The 22165-nt window shown below is 42.7% G+C and overlaps 1 protein-coding gene across 3 annotated transcripts in view; it reads right to left on the bottom strand.

Moving 5' to 3' along the window:
* prkcz (protein kinase C, zeta) overlaps positions 1–3412 on the bottom strand; it is a 428930-nt gene extending 425518 nt beyond the window's left edge. For all 3 annotated transcript variants that reach the window (XM_072586280.1, XM_072586279.1, XM_072586278.1), the window contains exon 1: positions 2920–3412. In XM_072586280.1, the coding sequence (XP_072442381.1) occupies positions 2920–2993 (74 nt within the window). In that variant the 5' untranslated portion in view covers positions 2994–3412. The remainder of the gene's footprint in view (positions 1–2919) is intronic.
* Positions 3413–22165: the final 18753 nt, after the last annotated feature.

Raw genomic sequence — 22165 nt, 5'->3', positions numbered from 1 at the left:
ACAAGGTTGAGTTAGTCATGCGGATTCAATTATACTAACATTTTTTTTTGATCTTAACCATTTTGCTGTGTCAAACAAATAAAATCTTATTCCGAGCAAAAAGGTGAAATTGATATTTACTATTGATGTGAGAAGAAATCCATATCAGACTGACAGTCTGATTTTTCTTTGGATAAAAAAAAATCAACAATTTACATGTTGATAACTTGACAGTCTACATATTGAGTTACCAGCAAAAACTCAATTATGTTTTGGATCAGTTGGAAAAGTCATTTGACATATGAATTCCCAAAGGAAACAGGTTTGTGAACTGCTGCTCTATAATTATATTCAAAGTCATTACCCAAAATTCAAAAGATAAAAATTAAGCATGTCAAACAATTATTTTTTATTTGTTCATGGGACATGGGTGTCACTGGGTGGACCAGCATTCATTGTCCTACCCCAATTACCCAGAGGACAGTTAGGAGTCATTGCTGTGGGTCTGGAGTCATATATAGCCCAGACCATGTAAGGATGGCAGTTTTCTTCCCTAAAGGACATTATTGAATTAGATGTTTTTTTTTCCCCCTGACAAAAAACAATGGATTCATGATCATCATTAGACTCTCAATTCCAGATTTTCATTCAATTCAAATTCCACTATCTGCCATGGTGAGATTCAAACTTGGGTCCCCAGAACATTACCTCGGTCTTTGGATAAACAATTAAGTGATAATACCACTTTCCCTTGTATCTACATTCTCAAGATATTTGCTGAAGAAGAACACACATAAAATAGAGCACTACACTAGAGAATAATAATAATCCCACAAGAATTAAAAGGTGAAATTGATATTTACCATTGGCGTGAAAAGAAATCCATATCAGACTGACTCAATGAGATGGAAAGAAAACCAACTTCTATGAACTTTTATGTTTTAAAGATACCAGGCAATGGTATCTGATGCACAGCACAAAGTGTCAGTGCTTTTAAAAAGGAGTTATTAAACATTGAATGAGCTATGATGAATGGCTGAGCCATTTCCCACCTCCTTGAGAACCAGAATCATAACATTCTAGCTAGCTGCCACTGCTTGCTTTTAGTGCTATTCAACTGTTTCTGTTTTTAACATATGCCTTCAAGATTTTAACATAAAACATGGTATGAAAATTCATAATTTTCAAGCACTGAGATGACCCTAGAATAACAAGATTGAAAGCAACAATAAAAAGTAGCTTTAGTTTGTCTACTCAGCAAAATCGCACAGATTATAAAACAGCAAATACTCAATGCAATCACAAGGCTTATTTTGGTGCAAGTAGTGTGGATCAGAGTTAAATATGTAGATTAGCTCCAGATTGACTGGAGAAAAGTCTCATTTCTCTGCAACTCGATGTCAAGTAAGACACCAACTCTGGATTCAGGTTACATGTATTTTATTACACTTCCAAAATTCTAATTATATAGCCTTTGGTCCTCTTTTTGCCATGTCATTTCTGCAGCAACTGATGTAATCAACTATGCCATCAGTTTGTTGATCATTGAGGGGGTGATACTGACCATGTTGAATTTATCCTATTTATTTGGGCAGAACGTATCTGGGTAATTTTTCACATTGTCTCATGGATGCCTGTAAATGTACATACACAGGTTGGCTACTAGTTAGTGCTGGAGCACAAGTCTTCAGCACGATTGCTGAAATGTTACCAGGGCCCACAATCTTTGCAGCATTTCACGTCTTTGGCAGTTTTTGATAACACAGAGAAAATCTAATTGGCTGAATGCAATGTTGGAGACCTCATATGCAAATTATTGTAATAAAAATCTTTTTCAAATTTAAAGTCACAAACCAAAACTTATTAAGTATGCTCGGTTGTGATGGAATTGAAAAAAAAGTCGAATGCACCTAAGGTTTAGTATGCCATCTAAATTCTAGTTCCTGACGAAGGGCTTTTGCCGGAAACGTCGATTTTCCTGCTCCTCGGATGCTGCCTGACTGCTGTGTTTTTCCAGCACCACTAATCTCCAGCATCTCTCGCATTCACCTATCTAATTCTAGTTGCCATATTTGTTTACAATATTACATCCTACTACCAACGTTGTAGCAAATTACTTACTCAGAAAAGACTGAACTCTCAGATCCACTAAGGTTGTGACATTAAAAGTTCAAATTAAGCAGACACAAGCCATTACCTAAGTTAGTGAATGAGATTTCCTGCCAAAACAAAACCCATAGCTACAGGAATTGGAGGACGGGGATATTCTTCTTTTGTCAGATTGATTTTACGATGAACACCAGAGTAACAATATTTAGTTGATACCTTACATTATCCTTCAATGTGAATAATGTCAGAGTGCCCACACCAAAACAGGATTCAAAATAATTAATCTACACTTAACAAGTCTAATAATGTTCTGCCTAAAATTCTTATTCAAACAGTGTACTTGAGGCAGTATCCTGTTCACTACAGTCAAAACTGAAATCTTACTGTGTTAAGAAAATAACAATAGATTAACTGGAAACGACTAGGCGAACGTGAGGATGCAGATGCTGGAGATTAGAGTCGAGAGTGTAGTGCTGGAAAAGCACAGCAAGTCAGGCAGGACCTGAGGAGCAGGAGTGTCGACGTTTGGGGCAAAAGCCCTTCCTGATGAAACGCTCCTGCCCGAACGTCGACTCTCCTGCTCCAGCACTACACTCTCGACAGGAAACATGCACTGCTAGCGTTAAAATATTTAAACAACTGCAAATCTTCTCTGTAACTGCTTACAAGGGTCAAAAAAGTTTCAAAGCACAGAAAAATTGTTTTCCCTGAAGGAAACGCTTTCACCTTTTAGCCAAATTTCTGTGAAATGCAAATTGGCTTTCCTAAGCGAGCACAGCGCTGGGGTAAACGTTGGGGGAAGCTAGCGAGTGTCAACTTATTTTAACTCACCCATTGTAGTGAGCTTTTACTTTGATCGAGTCACCTGCTCCACGCTCCATGTTGTCATCCATCCTCGTCGGCATGACACAACCGAAACTCCACCAGCCAGCGGATTCAGAGTTAAACCAGGAAAGAAATCAGCGCAAACTTTCGGACATGAAAAAGCGCAGTTCATAAAAGCCTCCCGCTCCTTCTCTGGTACAAATTCCACCTTCTCTCTCCTTTTCGGAAAGCTTCCACCTCAGCAGGTCTTTTCAAAACAAAAACAAAAATCAAGCCGAATTCAATCGCAGGCGCCACTCAAGTTTCGGGAGAGACGGAACCTAAAACTTCCAATGAAATTCTTTATTATTGCGCTTATGACAAAATATCAACTTTTTTTTTCCCCCCTTTTATTTTGTTCCGCGGCGCTCCTAGTGAAACTTGTTGCCGCCGATATCCCGCAGCTGTGGTAAAACTCCCGACGGCTAAATGGCGGTTGCAGGTTAACCGACGATTTCCACTCCGCCCCCACAATACACTCCGTGTCAACAACCAATCGCACACAAACAGCGGTTACCTGTCCCCCCCCCTCCTGCCGCAGCCAATCCCACGGGACAAACCGGCGAAAGGAATCCCACCTTGGCCAATCAGGAACAACGCGAGTGTTGACCAATGGAATGAGGGATGGGGTTCCTTTTTTTTCCCACAACCCTGCAGCCAATCGGATCTCAGCTTCCACCCACCCCAAATCACCTGGAACCAATGGGAGGCGGGAAGCCACCTGGCACTGACACCGAAGAAGGGAAAGGAACAGAAATTGCTGGAAACGCTCAGATGGTCTGTGAAGAGAATCAAAGTCGACGTTTCGAGGCCGGTGAACCCAGAAAGAAAGCTTCGCATTGAAATCGCCCAAAGCAGGATCTTTCGCGATACCACCCGAAAGAGTTAGGAGACCTGGTTCAAGTTCCACCTGCTCCAGAGGCGTGTAAATCACATCCCTGATTGGAATTCTCTCCCCCAACTGACATCGAAAACAGAGTCCAAAAAACCCGCAGGTGTTTTCTAAAAAGCCAGTCCAAGAAAACCGCTGAAGTTATTATATCTTCCCAGAAGTATATCTTTAAGAAATGTGTCCTTTCATTGACCTTTAACACATCTAACACATTGCTTTTGGGACCCCCAACCCTCTTGATTTTTTTTCACTCATTGAACATAGGTCTCACTGGCTGGGCCACCATTCATTGCCCATTCCTAGTTGCCCTTGAGAAGATGGTGGTGAGCTGCCTTTTTGAACTGCTGCATTCTGTGTGTGGTAGGTTGACCCACAATACCATTAAGGTGGAATTCCAGGACTTTGACCCAATGACAGTGAAGGAATGGTAATATGGTATTTGCAGCCCTTCCAGATGAAAGTGGTTGTAGTTTTGGAAGGTGCTGTCTAATGATCTTTAGTGAATTTCTGAAGTACATCTTATAGATAGTATACTCTGTTGCTGCCGAGGGTCGGTGATGAAGGCTTGTTGATATGGTGCCAGTCAAGTGGGCTGATTTGTCCAGGATGGTGTTAAGATGCTTGAGTGTTGATGGAGCTGCACCCATTCAGGTAAGTGGGTAGTATTGCATCACAGCAGGTCAGGCAGCATACGAGGAGCAGGAAACGTCGATTACCTATTGTACTCTATGCTACTTTCTCCCCACCCCCGTCTCATTTATCTCTCCACTCTGCAGGCACCCTGCCTCTATTCCTGATGAAGGACTTTTGCCCAAAACGTCGATTTTCCTGCTCCTCAGATGCTGCCTGACCTGCTGTGCTTTTCCAGCATCACTCTAATCTAGACTCTGGTTTCTAGCATCTGCAGTCCTTGTTTTTACCTAGTATTGCATCACACTCCTGACTTGTGCCTTGTAGATGATGGGTAGGCTTTGGGGAGTCAGGAGGTGTGTTACTCACTGCTGTGTCCATAGCCTCTGACCTGTTCTGGTAGCCACTGAGATTCTGTGGCAAATTCAGTTGTGTTTCTTAACATTGGTAATTCCAAAGATGTTGGTGGTGGAGATTCAGTGATGGTAATACCATTGAATGTCAAGGGGCAGTGGTTAGATTGTCTCTTATTGGAGCTGGTCATTCCCTGGCATTTGTGTGGTGCAAATGATACTTGCCACTTGTCAGCCCAAGCCTGGATATTGTCCAGATCTTGTTGAATTTGAACATGGACTGCCTCAGTATCTGAGGAGATGCAAATGGTGCCAAACATTGTACAACCTGCAGCAAATATCCGTACTTCTAACTTTATGATGGAGGGCAGGTCAATGATGAAACATCAGAAGTTCGGAGAGCTTAGGACATTACCCTGAGGAATTCCTGCAGAGATGTCCTGGAACTGAGATGACTGACTTCTGACAACCACAACCATTTTCCCATGTACCAGGTATGACTCCAACTAGAAGAGAGTTTTCCACCTGATTCCCACTGATTCCAACTTTGCTAGGACTCTTTGATGCTGCACTCAGTAGAATGCAGCCTTGATATCACAGGCTGCCACTCTTACCTCATCTCTGGAATTCATCTCTTTGTCCATGTTTGAACCAAGGCTGTTATGAGGTCAGGAGGTGAGTAGCCTTGCCAGAACCCAAACTGGGCATCACTGAGCAAGTGATAACACTTGCCATCACTTTATTAATGAGTGAGAGTAAACTGAGGGGGCAATAATCTGTCTGGATTGGATTTGTCCTGCTTTTTATGTACAGGTCATACCTGGGCAATTTTCCACATTGTTGGTGTTATAAATGTACTGGAAGATCTTGGCTAGGGAGTGAAAGTTCTTTAATACAACTTTTCAGTACTATTGCCGGAATGGTGTCAGATGCCATAGCATTTGCAGTATCCAGTGCCTTCAACCATTCCTTAATATCATGTGAAGGAAATCAAATTGGCTGAAAACTGGTATCTATAATGCTCAGGACAACTGGAGGAGGCCAAGATGAATCATTCACTTGGCATTTCTTGCTGAAGATTGCTTTGAATGCTCAAGCCTTATCTTTTGCACTGATGTGTTGGGCTCTTCCTTCATTGAAGGTGGGATATTTGTGGAGCCTCCGTCTCCAGTGAGTTTTCCAGCATTTAAAATCAATGAAGTGTAATCAATGTTGGGATGAAAATAGGGAAATTCTGCAGTCAATTTGTATGCTCCAAGGTCACTCAAACAGTGCCATGATAAATATCAGGTAACCTGCTCATCACAGTACCAATTGAGGGCAAATTATTCAGATTTACTTGAAATATTACTCTGGAATCTTTAGCATCCATCCAAAAGGACAAATTATGATCTTAATAAAGGCTATATCTCTGACAGTGCAGTACTGCTACTGGAATACCTTAAGTAGTTAGCACTGCTGCCTCACAGCATCAGGGAGCTGGATTTGATTGTAGCCTTGGGTAACTGTGTATGGAGTTTGCACATTCTCCCCATATCTGCTTTGGTTTCCGCTGGGTGCTCCGGTTTCCTCTCACAGTCCAAGGATGTGCCGGTTAGATGGACTGGCCATGCCTAAATTGCCCTGTAATGTCCAGGAATGTGTAGGTGCGCCATGGTAAATGCTGGTTATGGGGATAGCATACAGGTCTGGGTTTGGATTGGATGCTCTTCAGAGGATCAGTGCAGACTCAGTAGGCAGAACACACTGTATCTGCACTGTGGGGATTTCATGATTCTAGATTTTACGCTCAAATCTCTGCAGTGGGAATTAAACACACAATTTACTGATCAATAGGCAAGAGTGCTGTCAATGAGTCATGGTTAAATTAAAAGACACATATTTCTGATAACCTCAGCAAGGATGCATGTGTGGTGCAAATCTCAATCATCTGCAGCTAATCACATATCATTTTAAGTTCTAACAAGGGTGTCAAAAATTTTAATAAGTTGCAAACTACACTCAGTTGCAGGATGGCATTATGCCCACTTGCATAGCTTCTTCATTGTACTATTGAACTTTTATGTAACCTAATGGATTGAGATGTTTATTGTCTCCAAATGCTCCTTCAGGAAGTGCATTCCTGGCCTTGTGTGTTATAAAGACACCAGGAAGAGTGTTATGGATGATCCTGTGTTTATATATGGTGTCAACTGGGAGGCTAGCCAGATCAGCATTGCAGCAGTCAGATTTAGAGATAACAGGAGCAGGGATGAGGAGTTCAACAACAGATAAACTGAGGCACAAATGGTGTCTAGCATCTGGAAATGGAACTTGGCACTCTTCGTGATTGAGTGAATCTGAGGTCAGAAGCACACCCTGGGTCAAATATAACTCCATAAGTTGCAAATGGTTTAGTTCTGCCTCAGATAGCTGCCAGAAAGAGAGATAAAGACTTAGTAATGGCTTTTGAGAAGAGGACTAAAGACAATTGAGTTTGCCAAATTTTAGCTGGAGGAAGTTTTTGCTTGCAATGGACGACAAACAAATTGGATATTCAGAGACAGTGGAAGGCTCAAGAAAGGTAATGTTAAGATGGATCTTTTAGCATATGAGTGGAACCTGCCATTGTATTTTCAGATGATTGTCAAAGGATAGTAATACATAAGTAGGAGGATTGCGATGATAGATCCTTGGGCAACTCTCTCTCGGCAATCATTTGTATAGAGTTTGATTGTCTTCCATAAAAGCATCTACTTATGGGTCTTCAGATGGCTGAAGAGGCCAATCCGGGATCCACAGATTCTAATGCAGTGTGGACATTGGTGGGTGGTAATGGTGGTTAGAGATGGTGGTTGGTGGGCCTTCCTGATATTATGTCTATCCATGTACAAGAGACACTTCTGTTCAGCGGCACAATGGAGATTGATTTCATGGCATATAGCTCCCTGACGGATGATGTTTCTCCAGTAATTCTGGTTTGTAGCCATGTCCTCTCAGTTGTTGATGTTGATATGGAATTTCTTGAGGTTGGTCTAGATGTTATCTTTGAAGTGTTTTTTTTTTGTCCACAAGGGGGCATGCTGACTTTCCTTTAGCTGGGAATATATGTTCTGTTTTGGGAGGCATGAGATGCACATTTAGATGACATGGCTAGTCTATTGCAGTTGTTGTAAATGTATGATGTTGGCCTCCTCCACAATGCTGGTGTTAATGCACTTGTCTTCCCAGGTGAGCCACTGGATTTTTTATAGTGGTGTTATTTCAGTCTCTAAGATGCCTTCTGTAGGTAGTCCACATTTTAGCTCCATATAACAGTATGGGAAGAACAACCGCTTTGCAGACCTGAAGTTTAGTCTGGGCCTATAGGTCCTGGTCTTCAAACACCCTTCTTCTGAGTCGGCCATAGGTTCCACTGACACAGTTCAGATGGTGTTTTACTGCATTGATGTTGGCTTTTGTGGTGGTGGGTGGGGAGGGGAGGCTGCCGAGGTATAGGAAATGATCCACATTTTCAAGGGTTGGTTGTTGACCTTTATTGTTGGAGAGGTGAAGGAACTGTTGGGTGGTGGTTGATGGAGTACTGGAGTCTTTTTTATGATAAGGGTAAGTCAAAGAATTTTATATGCCTTGGCCAAATGATCCAAGCTGCACTGCAGGTATTCCACAGAGTGTGTTATGATGACGTTGTCATCAGCAGATTGAAATTCCAAGATGGAAGTGCTGCAGACCTTGCCTTGGCTTTGAACCTATTAAAGTTGAACAGCCTGCCATCGATACTAAATTTCCTTGGGCAGGTTTGGCAGTGAGATGGAGGATGGCAGCAATTAAGTTGAAATGATGATGCAGCTCTGCTTGAACCCCTTTTCCAAGGTGAAAGGCTCAGACTCCAATCTACTGTAGCTAAGCACTGTCACAGACATGCCATCATGCAGCAGCCTCAGCATTCTGATGAGCTTATCAGGAGAACTCCATTACAACAGTATCTGTCAGACAGCCTGGTGGTTAACCATGTCAACGAAAGCCAATTAAAGCATTTTTTCTGTTCCTGGTATTTTTCTTTTAATTGACATGCTGTGAAGATCATGTCTGTTATTCCTCTGGATGGGTGGAAGCCACACTGCGATACAGGGAGTATTTCCTCAGCAAACAGCAGAAGTCTACTGGCAAGGAGACATGCAAATATTTTGCCAGTTGTTGACAGAAGAGAGGTGCCTCTGTAATTCCCACAGTCAGCCTTGCCACCCTGTTTGAATATGGTCACAATCAGAACATTCCTATGCTCTGAGGGGAGTTCTTCTTTGAGCCAAATCTTCAAGAGCAAAGCATGCATGTGTTCATGGAGCTGTTAGCCACCCTCCTATAGGATCTCTGCAGAAATCCCATCATGACCAGCAGCCTTGTTGTTCCTTAGACTCCTTATGGCACCTTGTGCTTGTTGACACTGCAAGATTCTCTCATGTCATCTTGCAGAGACCTCTGGGGATTTAGTTGATTATTTCCGATTTAACATTGGTATTAGAGGTTCTCTCCAGTGGTTGTTTATTGCTTCATTGTCCTTGAGCAGTTGTTGTTGTCTTTAGAGCTCAGGGGATTTTGAAGGCAGTAACTTGGATTATATACTGCCATGATGGCATTCAAGAAGCCTCTTGTATTAATAGCATCTGCCAGCTGCTGGATTTCCAAGGCCTTATCAATCCACCATTTAGTTTTGAGCTCCCATACCGTCTTCTGGACATTAGCCTTAGCTTTGAATAATTCCTTCTAATTGTCTCGCAGTTGATGTCATTCTGCCAGAAGGCTGTCCTTTCCTTGGAAATGAGCTGTTCAATTTGCATGTCATTCTCATCGAACCAGTCCTGATGATTCTGGACTTGTACCTGAAGGTGTTATTGTCGGTACTGAGAATGGTCGATTTAAGCAGACTCTAGTGTTCTCCTATGTCCTCTGGGTATTCCTGAGGTAGGTTTTTAGTAAGTGAGGCCTGTAGATGTTGCATACTGACCATGTCACCCAGGTTCTTGATGTTGAATCTTGGTTGGGTCTGCTTCTTATGAACCCATCTCTTTCTGTGCAGTCCGATGGATATTGTGGAATGGATAAGGCAGTGATCAGTCCAGCAGTCATCTGAGCCAATCATAGCGCTGGTAACATTCACGTCCCAACGATCTCTGGAGCGAACAATGATATAATCAATGAGATGCCATTGTTTTGCATGTAGGTGTCTCCAAGATGGTTTGAATTTGTTTTTCTGATGGAAGAGTGTGTTTGTGATGGTGAGGTTGTACTCAGTGCATTTTGTGAGAAGAAGGACCCCATTGGAGTTGATGATGCCAATACCTTCCCTTCCTATAGTGCCATTCCAAAGATTATGGTCTCGACCAACCCTGGCATTGAAGTCTCCAAGGAGAATTATCTTGTCCTCCTTGGGGATGCTTGACTACAATGTATCAAGGTTGGCATAGAAAGTTTCCTTTCTTCCTCCTTGAAGTCAAGGGTTGGGCATAAGCACTCGCAATTGTAGGCATCTGGTTATTGGTCGGCATCAGGCGGAGGGTCATGAGTCAGTTGTTAATCCCTACAGGAAGTTCAAAGAAGCAACTGATGAGCTGTCTCTTAATTGTGAATCCAATATTGTGAATTCTGGCCTCATCAGTAGCCTTCTCTTTCCAGAAGAAGGGTTAACCACCTTTCACCCCATTCAGTTGGCTTTTGTCTGTAAGGCAGGTTTCAGAAAGAGCAGCTAGATCAATCCAGAATCTCTTCGGTTCTCTCACTACAAATGCAATTCTTCTCTCAGGTCGGTCACTGTTACCAGGGTCCATCAGGGTTCTTTCATTATTTGTTCCAAACATATTATTCATTTCTGACCGCATGTGGGGGATCCCTTTGGATGCAGTAATTCAGACAGGAGTTTGAGGCAGGCTATTTTTAGGGTATCTTTTCCTGCCCCCTCCACTACGGCGATGAGCAGAGTGAATCCTAAAACAGGGTTACTCAGTCGTTGTTACAGCTGCCAAAGCTCTATCTACATTGTTTAGGAGCAAGACAACTAAATCTGACACCTGTTGCCTGATGTGTCAGTTTGCGACTAGGGGCTTTCAGATATCTCGCTGCCACTCGCTGATGCCACAGGACTTTTGTCTGGGATCCTTCAGCGACAGAAAAGGTAACAATCCAGGATGGAGAAGAAAGGCCACTGCAGATGATTCTCTGGCTGTGACTGTAAGAATGGTTCGACTCAGCGAGCAGATATTGCAGAGATGTTTCAGGGGGAGTCTGTGATCAACCATCTCAAAGGCCACAAGACAGGTCAAGAAAACAAAGATGGTTTTGTTGTGATCACAGTCATAGGATGTAATCTGTGATAAGATTTGTTTCAGTCCTGTGGTAGGGATGCAAAACAAATTGAATGCAATCATGGAGTTCTGAGAAATATGAGCACAGATTTAAGAAGTAACATCATGTTCAAGGATTTTGAAGAGAAAAAGGAGGTTGTAGATGGGTGGTTGTTTGCAAGGACTAAAGAGTCAGTTGGTTGATGACAGCCAGCAGCCAAGTTGCTGTTTCACCTGAAAGTATGAGCTATTGTCTTACAGAAGTACTAACATTGTTACAAATGAGATGGGAGGTATGCATTGTCTCCTAACCAACAACTCCATGATATCACAACATAATTTAATTATTTTGTTGAGTTTCTGATATGGACAACTGTATGCTTTCTTCCTATTCAACTTGGAATAAAAAGATCCATCAACCAGGTTTCTTCAATTAATATGCAAAAGTGGAAAAATACACACACACACAAACACACAAGAAGAGCAGGATTTCTCTCTGCAGAGATTTATTTTGGAGAACACAAATCCCTTGACCAATAGTGGTTAGTTCTTGAAGAAAAAAATTGATAAGGTATGGAATATTCATATGGCTAGCATTTTGGCACATATACACAAATCACAAGACACACGCAATTATATCTGAGGTCTTGGCCGACACAGCCTGCTCAGGAAACAATGTCAGGAAGTCTTCCTGATGCTTTTCAAGTGGACAATCAGGTTTCACACTGGATTCCAAACAAAGGGTGTTTCAAGAAGGCAGAGAGATTAACTGGTCTGCCTATGATAGATTTTTTTTTTCCCAATTGACATCAAAAACAATATCCCAACAAGATAGCCATAAAATTCTGGCAGGAGATTTCTAAGAGATAAGTTCAAGTGATTAACTGGAGTCATAATTTCTCAGAAGCATCTTTTAAAACCATCCCAACGTGTCCTTTCATTAATCTATAAAACAAATCAAATTCAGCTATTGTCAGAAATTGAAACAGATCTATTTTCTCACAATCGATCACAATTCATGTCCTCAAGAAACGAAGCCTTTATGTTACGGTTAGCATAGAAAAGTCATGTTGAAGTGTCTCCTTCATAAGTAACATATAATGCAGAAACTTATGCAGACATTTAATTTTATGTTAAAATTTAGACTTTTATTTCATAAATAATAATTATATTCAATACAAAATCATTCTCTATAAAGCAATCATGTATTTCCTATGAGCTGAAATTTGATCTTGAGTACGACATCTTGGATGGGAGCATTCAGCTATGAATTGTGTCTTTTAAACATTGGGCTGTGCTGTCATGTGAGCCCTGCCAAATATAGGTCCTTGGTTCATTGTCTGCCAGTTCTCTATCCTGAATTCTTTTCGTGGTAGTTGTTATCAGTGGTTATTTGCCATTGCCTTTCACTCTCAGGTACAGGTTAAGATGGTGTAAGGAGTAGAGGATTCTATCCCACAGTGCTAGCTTTTTGACCAAGAGAAAACACCAGTAATGACAAACTATCAATTCATCTTGTCTAATAATTAGCTTTTGTTTTTAAAATGTAAAATTGGACGAAGTAACTAACACATTAAAAGCAATAATTATTGTGCATAGTATACATCAGCACACCAAACTTGTTTACTCAGATCAATCTAACAAATCATTTCAAGATTATTTATCCTTTTCAGTCTTAACTAACACAAAGCATATAATGCTATTTAACCACCTTCTTAATGTTACAAGTCAGACCTTCAGTCTACTAGTGAACAGATAAATAGATAAACAATTGTTCTGCATATAGCTCTGTCAGAACATCGATTGGCATATATTTCCCAAATAAATCTGATTTTAAAGAGATAACAGCTAAATTAGTAGCGAACTTGCTAATAGGTCAACAATCACAAAAAATGTGTCCATGCTTACTGGCTAATACACCTGTCTTGTAGGAACCTATGGCAGTGATTCCTAGTCATTCTTCTTTCCAGTTCTCATCCTCATGGTTAAATATGGAACATCTCTATATGCTTCTCCAGTAGAAAAAGGATAGTGTTGACTCTCAAATAATGCATTAACATGAAACAGTAATCTTCAGTTACTGTTAAGAAGGAAATGTACTTTCAACCTGTAAAAATATATACTATTGTCCTCAGATAAGTGGAAACTTAGTAGATGGATTATTCTTGTTTTAACGAGTAAAATGGAAGAAACAACTTGCTTGATGCAGAATATAAATTAAAACATAGGTTTTTTTTAATGAAATAGGTTTCAATTTCATATTAGGTTTGTGCTTATAACAACCAATTTAAGATAATCAGCCAAGCACATAACTTGATTTATTTACACTTGCTGGAAGCAAGCTACTTCTGACTATCATAATGCTGACTGGGCTAGCCTGCCATCTTCCATTATGCAGAATTTGAACAAATTTGGAACTTTGCTGCCGATATCTGCATTCTTCTGTAGAGACTAATATTCAGTGAACGAAAAGACATGTTCAAGCTTTGCCTTCTGTTAGTCTTTCATGGGATACAGGCATCACTGGCAAGGCAAGGATTTGTTCTCCATTCATAGTAACTCTTGAACTGAGTCAACAAAATCATTATGAGTTTAGAGACACATCTATGTCAGACCAGCTAACTATGCCAAATTTTCGTTGCATGGCACAGTAGCATTATAACAATAATTGATAGTTGTTACAGTCTTCATGACTGAGATTAGCTTAATGTACCAGATTTAATTAAATGAAGTTCCACCGACTGCCATTTGAACTTGTGTCTACAAAACATTTGCCTGGGCCTCTGGATCACCAGTCCAATCCCATTACCAGTCTGCACCATCATCCATGAACTACCTGGGAACTTGGGGAGTCTAAAGCTTCCTTTTGCTTTCTTCATGACAACACTTTACCCATTTTGATTCAACATGCCAATCAATTAGCACCCTGTTCTTTTGTAGTATAATTACTTGTGGTTGTTTGAAAATTTAAATTGTCACATTTGTCCTGATGAATGCAAAATTAAAAGCTTTGGCAGCTTGTCTCTCTTGTCAAAAATGTATTCTGTTTAGAAATTTCACAGTTCAGGAGACAGATTTTTCACTTTTGAACCAACAATAGGACATAGTTCTTGTAGTTCTGGTAAGGCAATTAAAGTCCGGCATTGACGTCTTGCAGAAAAATGGTCACTGTTGAAATATTCTCAGCATTCCAAATTGTGACAAGTTCAAGCCAAATGTTAATTTGAAAGGAGAAAGCAAGGAAAAATAACGCAGAATAACTTTATAAAATTGAGTGAAACAGATGTTTTACACCATGTGGTTTAAAGGTCACATTTCAGGTTTCAAGCTAAAAGCACAATGGATATATCTGTGCAATATGTATGTTAAGGCGTGAAATTAACTTTTGTAACAAAACCAGGAAAGTTCCCTTCTTCATAACTACTTTCACCCCCACAAATGAATCTTCACCTTCAGATGCTGAACATTCTATGACCTTGTTGGTAGTTATACATTCTGGACTAAAATTAATATTCTACAATCCATATTCCCATTCAGTGACATGATTCCAGCCAGTTTATCTTCTAGAGACTCCAGTAAACATGTTCAGCATGGTTTATATGTTGTGAACACTTATTGCCTTTTATCAACTGCTGATAGGAACATAGGAATGGGAGTACATCATTTAGCTAGTCCAGCCTGCTCCGCCATTTAATATGACTGTGGCTGATCATACACTTCAATGCCTTTTACTCAGGAGAAAGTAAGGACTGCAGATGCTGGAGATCAGAATCGAGAGTGGGGTGCTGGAAAAGCACAGCAGGTCAGGCAGCATCTGACGAGCAGAAGAATCGATGTTTTGGGCAAAAGCCCTTCATCAGGCCCCAATGCTTTTTACTCAGTCTCTCCCTATAAACCTTTTATGCCATTAGTAATCTACAAATCACTACCTTCAATATACTCAAAGACTGATCATCCTGGTATAACCTGGTATTGTGTAATACAGCCCTCTGTAATAGACAATTTTAAAGATTCACAACCATCTGAGTAAAACAATCTCTCCTCACCATGATCCTCATAGCATCACCTTTATTTCAAAATTAATTACAATTATTTTAAAATTAAGACCAATGGAGAAATTTCTTCACTTGGACTGGTGAGCCTGAGGAATTCTCTGTCATAGAAAATGGATGAGGCCAAAACATTCAATGTTAGATATAGTTCTTAGGACTAAAGGAATCAAAGAGTATATGGAGAAAATGGGAACAGGGTACTGAATTGAATAGGGTAAAAACAATGACTGCAGATGCTGAAAATCAAATACTGGATTAGTGGTGCTGGAAGAGCACAGCAGTTCAGGCAGCATCCAACGAGCAGCGAAATCAACGTTTCGGGCAAAAGCCCTTCATCAGGAATAAAGGCAGTGAGCCTGAAGCATGGAGAGATAAGCTAGAGGAGGGTGGGGGTGGGGAGAGAGTAGCATAGAGTACAATGGGTGAGTGGGGGAGGAGATGAAGGTGATAGGTCAAGGAGGAGAGGGTGGAGTGGATAGGTGGAAAAGAAGATAGGCAGGTCGGACAAGTCAAGGAGGCAGTAACTGAGCTGGAAGTTTGAAACTAGGATGAGGTGGGGGAAGGGGAAATGAGGAAGCTGTTGAAGTCCACATTGATGCCCTGGGGTTGAAGTGTTCCGAGGCGGAAGATGAAGCGTTCTTCCTCCAGGCGTCTGGTGGTGAGGGAGCGGCGGTGAAGGAGGCCCAGGACCTCCATGTCCTCGGCAGAGTGGGAGGGGGAGTTGAAATGTTGGGCCACGGGGCGGTTTGGTTGATTGGTACGGGTGTCTCGGAGATGTTCCCTAAAGCGCTCTGCTAGGAGGCGCCCAGTCTCCCCAATGTAGAGGAGACCGCATCGGGAGCAACGGATACAATAAATGATATTGGTGGATGTGCAGGTGAAACTTTGATGGATGTGGAAGGCTCCTTTAGGGCCTTGGATAGAGGTGAGGGAGGAGGTGTGGGCACAGGTTTTACAGTTCCTGCGGTGGCAGGGGAAAGTGCCAGAATGGGAGGGTGGGTCGTAGGGGGGTGTGGACCTGACCAGGTAGTCACGGAGGGAACGGTCTTTGCGGAAGGCGGAAAGGGGTGGGGAGGGAAATATATCCCTGGTGGTGGGGTCTTTTTGGAGGTGGCGGAAATGTCGGTGGATGATTTGGTTGATGCGAAGGTTTGTAGGGTGGAAGGTGAGCACCAGGGGCGTTCTGTCCTTGTTACGGTTGGAGGGGTGGGGTCTGAGGGCGGAGGTGCGGGATGTGAACGAGATGCGTTGGAGGGCATCTTTAACCACGTGGGAAGGGAAATTGCGGTCTCTAAAGAAGGAGGCCATCTGGTGTGTCCTATGGTGGAACTGGTCCTCCTGGGAGCAGATACGGCGGAGGCGGAGAAATTGGGAATACGGGATGGCATTTTTGCAAGAGATAGGGTGGGAAGAGGTGTAATCCAGGTAGCTATGGGAGTCAGTGGGTTTGTAAAAAATGTCAGTGTCAAGTCGGTCGTCACTAATGGAGATGGAGAGGTCCAGGAAGGGAAGCGAGGTGTCAGAGATAGTCCAGGTAAATTTAAGGTCAGGGTGGAATGTGTTGGTGAAGTTGATGAATTGCTCAACCTCCTCGCGGGAGCACGAGGTGTCGCCAATGCAGTCATCAATGTAGCGGAGGAAGAGGTGGGGAGTGGTGCCGGTGTAATTACGGAAGATCAACTGTTCTACATAGCCAACAAAGAGACAGGCATAGCTGGGGCCCATACGTGTGCCCATGGCTACGCCTTTGGTCTGGAGGAAGTGGGAGGATTCAAAGGAGAAATTGTTAAGGGTGAGGACCAGTTCGGCCAAACGAATGAGTGTGTCAGTGGAAGGGTACTGTTGGGGACGTCTGACACCTCGCTCCCCTTCCTGGACCTCTCCATCTCCATTAGTGACGACCGACTTGACACTGACATTTTTTACAAACCCACTGACTCCCATAGCTACCTGGATTACACCTCTTCCCACCCTATCTCTTGCAAAAATGCCATCCCGTATTCCCAATTTCTCCGCCTCCGCCGTATCTGCTCCCAGGAGGACCAGTTCCACCATAGGACACACCAGATGGCCTCCTTCTTTAGAGACCGCAATTTCCCTTCCCACGTGGTTAAAGATGCCCTCCAACGCATCTCGTTCACATCCCGCACCTCCGCCCTCAGACCCCACCCCTCCAACCGTAACAAGGACAGAACGCCCCTGGTGCTCATCTTCCACCCTACAAACCTTCGCATCAACCAAATCATCCACCGACATTTCCGCCACCTCCAAAAAGACCCCACCACCAGGGATATATTTCCCTCCCCACCCCTTTCCGCCTTCCGCAAAGACCGTTCCCTCCGTGACTACCTGGTCAGGTCCACACCCCCCTACGACCCACCCTCCCATTCTGGCACTTTCCCCTGCCACCGCAGGAACTGTAAAACCTGTGCCCACACCTCCTCCCTCACCTCTATCCAAGGCCCTAAAGGAGCCTTCCACATCCATCAAAGTTTCACCTGCACATCCACCAATATCATTTATTGTATCCGTTGCTCCCGATGCGGTCTCCTCTACATTGGGGAGACTGGGCGCCTCCTAGCAGAGCGCTTTAGGGAACATCTCCGAGACACCCGTACCAATCAACCAAACCGCCCCGTGGCCCAACATTTCAACTCCCCCTCCCACTCTGCCGAGGACATGGAGGTCCTGGGCTTCCTTCACCGCCGCTCCCTCACCACCAGACGCCTGGAGGAAGAACGCCTCATCTTCCGCCTCGGAACACTTCAACCCCAGGGCATCAATGTGGACTTCAACAGCTTCCTCATTTCCCCTTCCCCCACCTCATCCTAGTTTCAAACTTCCAGCTCAGTTACTGCCTCCTTGACTTGTCCGACCTGCCTATCTTCTTTTCCACCTATCCACTCCACCCTCTCCTCCTTGACCTATCACCTTCATCTCCTCCCCCACTCACCCATTGTACTCTATGCTACTCTCTCCCCACCCCCACCCTCCTCTAGCTTATCTCTCCATGCTTCAGGCTCACTGCCTTTATTCCTGATGAAGGGCTTTTGCCCGAAACGTTGATTTCGCTGCTCGTTGGATGCTGCCTGAACTGCTGTGCTCTTCCAGCACCACTAATCCAGTACTGAATTGAATGATCAGCCATGATCATATTGAATAGCAGACAAGGTCAAAGGGCCGAATAGCATATTCCTGCTCGTACATTCTATGTTTCGATGGTTCTAACATCTTACCTGCATTTGCTGTAAAGTTTACAAGCCCTGTTAAGCCAATCTTTCTTCATAGGATGGTCCGCCATCCCAGGAACAGACCTTGAGAGCATTTCCTTCACTTCTGCAATAATAATATTCTTTCTAAGAAAAGACTAAAACCACAAACAGTATTCCAAGTGCAGTCAAACAAAATTTCTATTCAACTGAAGTAAGACTTCATTAGTCTTGTACTCAAAACCTCTTATAATAAGAGTGAACATTCCATAAGCCTTCTTCGTAGATTGCTGTACCTGCATATTACTCTTCAGTGATGTATTGACAAGAATACCAAGATCCCTTTGTACATTTGTACTTCCCAACTGTTTGCTTTTTAAGAAATATTCTGCACCTCTGTTCCTCCTACCAAAGTTTTTCCACACGGTCTTGCCCATTCACTAACCTGTTCAAATCCTCCTGAAGCTGCCGAACATCTTCCTCACAATACATGTTCCATCTTAGCTTAATATCATTCACAAATTTGGAAATATCTGTATAACTTTTGGTCTCTACATACATTCTCTTTTAAGAGGGCCCTAACCCTGCACATTTTCCCCCAAAACTTCCGTGGTTAATTTTCATTTTTTTAAAATGGTGAGATAGAAAATGAAGACACCTTTCCTTTTTTACCACCACCAGGAAAACACTCATGTTTAGGAACACAGGAATATTTAGGAACATAGGAATTAGGAGCAGGAGCGGGCAATTCATCCCTTTGAGGTCACTCCACCATTGAACATGATTATGGCTGATCTTATCCTGGTCTCAACTTCACTCTCCCATCTGCTCCCAATAGCCCTTCATTCCACTTTTTTAGAATCAGAAACATATCTATTTCTTTCCTGAATTTGATGATTGATTCTATTTCCACTGCACTCTAGAGCAGTGAGTCCCACAGATTTACAAAGTTTCTCCTCATCTTAGTTCTGAACCTACCTTGTCTCACTCTATATCTATTAACTCTTGTTCAAGACTGACCCTCAAGGGGGATCCATCTGTTCAATGTCTATCTTATCAATCCCCTTTAGCATTTTATATACGTCAAATCAGATCTCCGTCATTCTTTTGAACTCCAGTGAGTACAAGCCCAAGCTATTCAACCGCTCCTCATACAACACCCTTTCATCCATGGAATTAATCTGCTGAATTTGCCTTCAACATTTTGGGAAGTAGAATATCACATTCAGGGACTTATCAATGTTCAGCCCTATAAATTTCTCAATCTTCTTACTAAGTATAACCTTCTTACTAATACTAATTTCCTTCAACTCCTTGTTCTCTTAAGTCATTTGAATTTCTAATTCTGCGAGATTTCTTGCATGTTTCTCAATGAAATCAGATATAAATTAATATTTAGCTTTTCTGTCATTTCTCAACCCCCCACTATAAATTCTTCTGACTCTGCCTGGAATGGATTCACATTTGTCTTAGGCAAACAATTTTTAAAATATACTTTTAGAAGCTTTTCAATAATTTGTATGTATGCACTAGATTACATTCATATTCTATTCTCCCCTTGCTAATACGTTTCTTGGTCTTCCTTTGCTGTGTTGTAAAAGCCTCCCAATCCTCAAATTTTCTGCTGTTTCTGGCAATTTCATAAGCCTTTTCTTTTAATCTTACAATTTGCCTAACTTTCTTTTTTAACCTCAGTTTACAGACTTTTTTTGAGCTTGTGCATCTTTAATGTACTGTTACTTTAAGCTATGTAACAGTTCTAAAGAGACTACTGTATCCTTTGCCAATGTATAGTCAAACTTAAAAATTACACAATACCAGGTTATAATCCAACAGGTTTATTTGGAACTACTAGTTTTCGGAGTGCGACTCCTTCATCAGGTAGCTGTGGAGAAGGATCATAAGACACAGAATTTATAGCAAAAGATCACAGTATCATGCAACTGAAATGGTATATTAAACAGACCTAGATTGCTGTTCAGATTTTCATCTTTCAGAATGGGTTGCAGGTTTCAGTTCATTAATATGTAAATCCCAGAACTTCTTCCAAGCCACATTCTCAAGATGACAAGGTTTTTTTAAAAAAGTGACATTTCAGCTCAGAATAGTCATGTGCAGTCATGCCTTTTGATATATTTCCCCAATCCATCTCAGCCAATTTATGTCTTCAAAATTTCCCTTATTCTAATTTAACACCTTGATTTCATGCCTAAAGTTCTTTTACAAGAAGATCATTAATTTGCTCTTTGCCATGAAATGATTCTAGATCTAAATGTATTCAAGTCAGTTCCTCAAAATATTGGTTCATAAAAATCATCTGTAACACACTCCAGAAATTCATCCTCTACAGCTTCAGTGCCCAATTAGTTTACATGCAGACTCAAGTCAACCAGGATAACTGGAATACCCATGCTACATCCTTCTCCCATCTACTGATTTAAACTGATTCTCCCAGAGAATCTTCACCTATTGCAGTCACAAAGTCTACATTTTTCACAGTTCATTATTATGCTTTCTGAAGATCACAATTGCAAACAATTTCCAAAGACAGTTGTAAAGTTTTAGCAGATATAACTCAGATTTACAACAGAATTTTTCAAATTAGCGTCCGTGCACCTGCAAAACATCTATGAACGAATCACTGAGGATTTGTACCATTACCTTCACACCAAGTATAACAGTTTTGTGTAGTTTTTAATTGACCACCAGTTTTAAGTCTCAGACCTAATTAAATCAGACCCAACTGCCGAGAACTTCCTGACAATTATAGAAAATCATCTAGGAGAAAGTGAGGGCTGCAGAGGCTGGAGATCAGAGCTGGAAATGTGTTGCTGGAAAAGCGCAGCAGCTCAGGCAGTATCAAAGGAGAAGGAGAATCGACGTTTCGGGCATGAGCCCTTCTTCAGGAAGGGATGCTGCCTGACCCGCTGAGCTTTTCCAGCAACACATTTTCAGCGTCAATTATAGAAAATCATCCAGGCACGCATTGTAGACTCGGAGAGATCGCAAGGGCGACAGACGGGACTGCAGTCCACAATATCATTAGGCATCATTGCATTCAAGATAGTGAACAGACAGCCAGCACTGCTCTCCTCTTCCGTGGATATAGAAAAACAGTCCTTCAGAGCAGCAAGTGGCATTATTCACCTTCCCACACGGTGCAGACGACATTGGGGTCCCCATGGCCAGCAGGCGGCACTGCTCTCCTCCAGCTCAGATGGGACATAAGGTCAATTTTGGGCGACAGGCGACGGTGTTTGACTCCTCCTGGGCGGCAGAGGGCGGTGTCTGAATCCTCCTGGAGCCAGGGGTGCGGGCGACGGTGTCTGACTCCTCCTGAGCGGCAGGGGGCGGTGTCTGAGTCCTCCTGGAGACTAGGGGGTGCATGCGGCGATGTCTGACTCCTCCTGAGCGGCAGGGGGCGATGCTCTGAGTCCTCCTGGAGGCGGGGGTGAGTGAAGCGATGTTTGACTCCTCGTGGCCGGCAGGGGGCGGTCTCCGAGTCCTCCTGGAGGCGGAGGTGGGGGAATGGAAGTGGCGATGTCTGACTCCTCCTGGGCGGCAGGGGGCGGTGACGAGTCTTCCTGAAGGCGGGAGGAGGGTGCGTGAAGCGTTGTTTGACTCCTCCTGGGCGGCAGGGGGCGGTGTTCGAGTCCTCCTGGAGGCTGGGGGGGGTGTGCGGCGCTGTTTGACTCCTCCTGGGCAGCAGGGGGCGCCGTGGCTGGTGCCGCGTGGTATGGTCGCATTTCCTGTAGTCTGT

The sequence above is a fragment of the Chiloscyllium punctatum genome, chromosome 16 (assembly GCF_047496795.1).
Source record: "Chiloscyllium punctatum isolate Juve2018m chromosome 16, sChiPun1.3, whole genome shotgun sequence".
NCBI classification, from domain to species: Eukaryota; Metazoa; Chordata; class Chondrichthyes; order Orectolobiformes; family Hemiscylliidae; genus Chiloscyllium; species Chiloscyllium punctatum.
The sequence above is the reverse complement of the archived record's forward strand: the minus strand, read 5'-3'. Positions and strand labels throughout refer to the sequence as shown.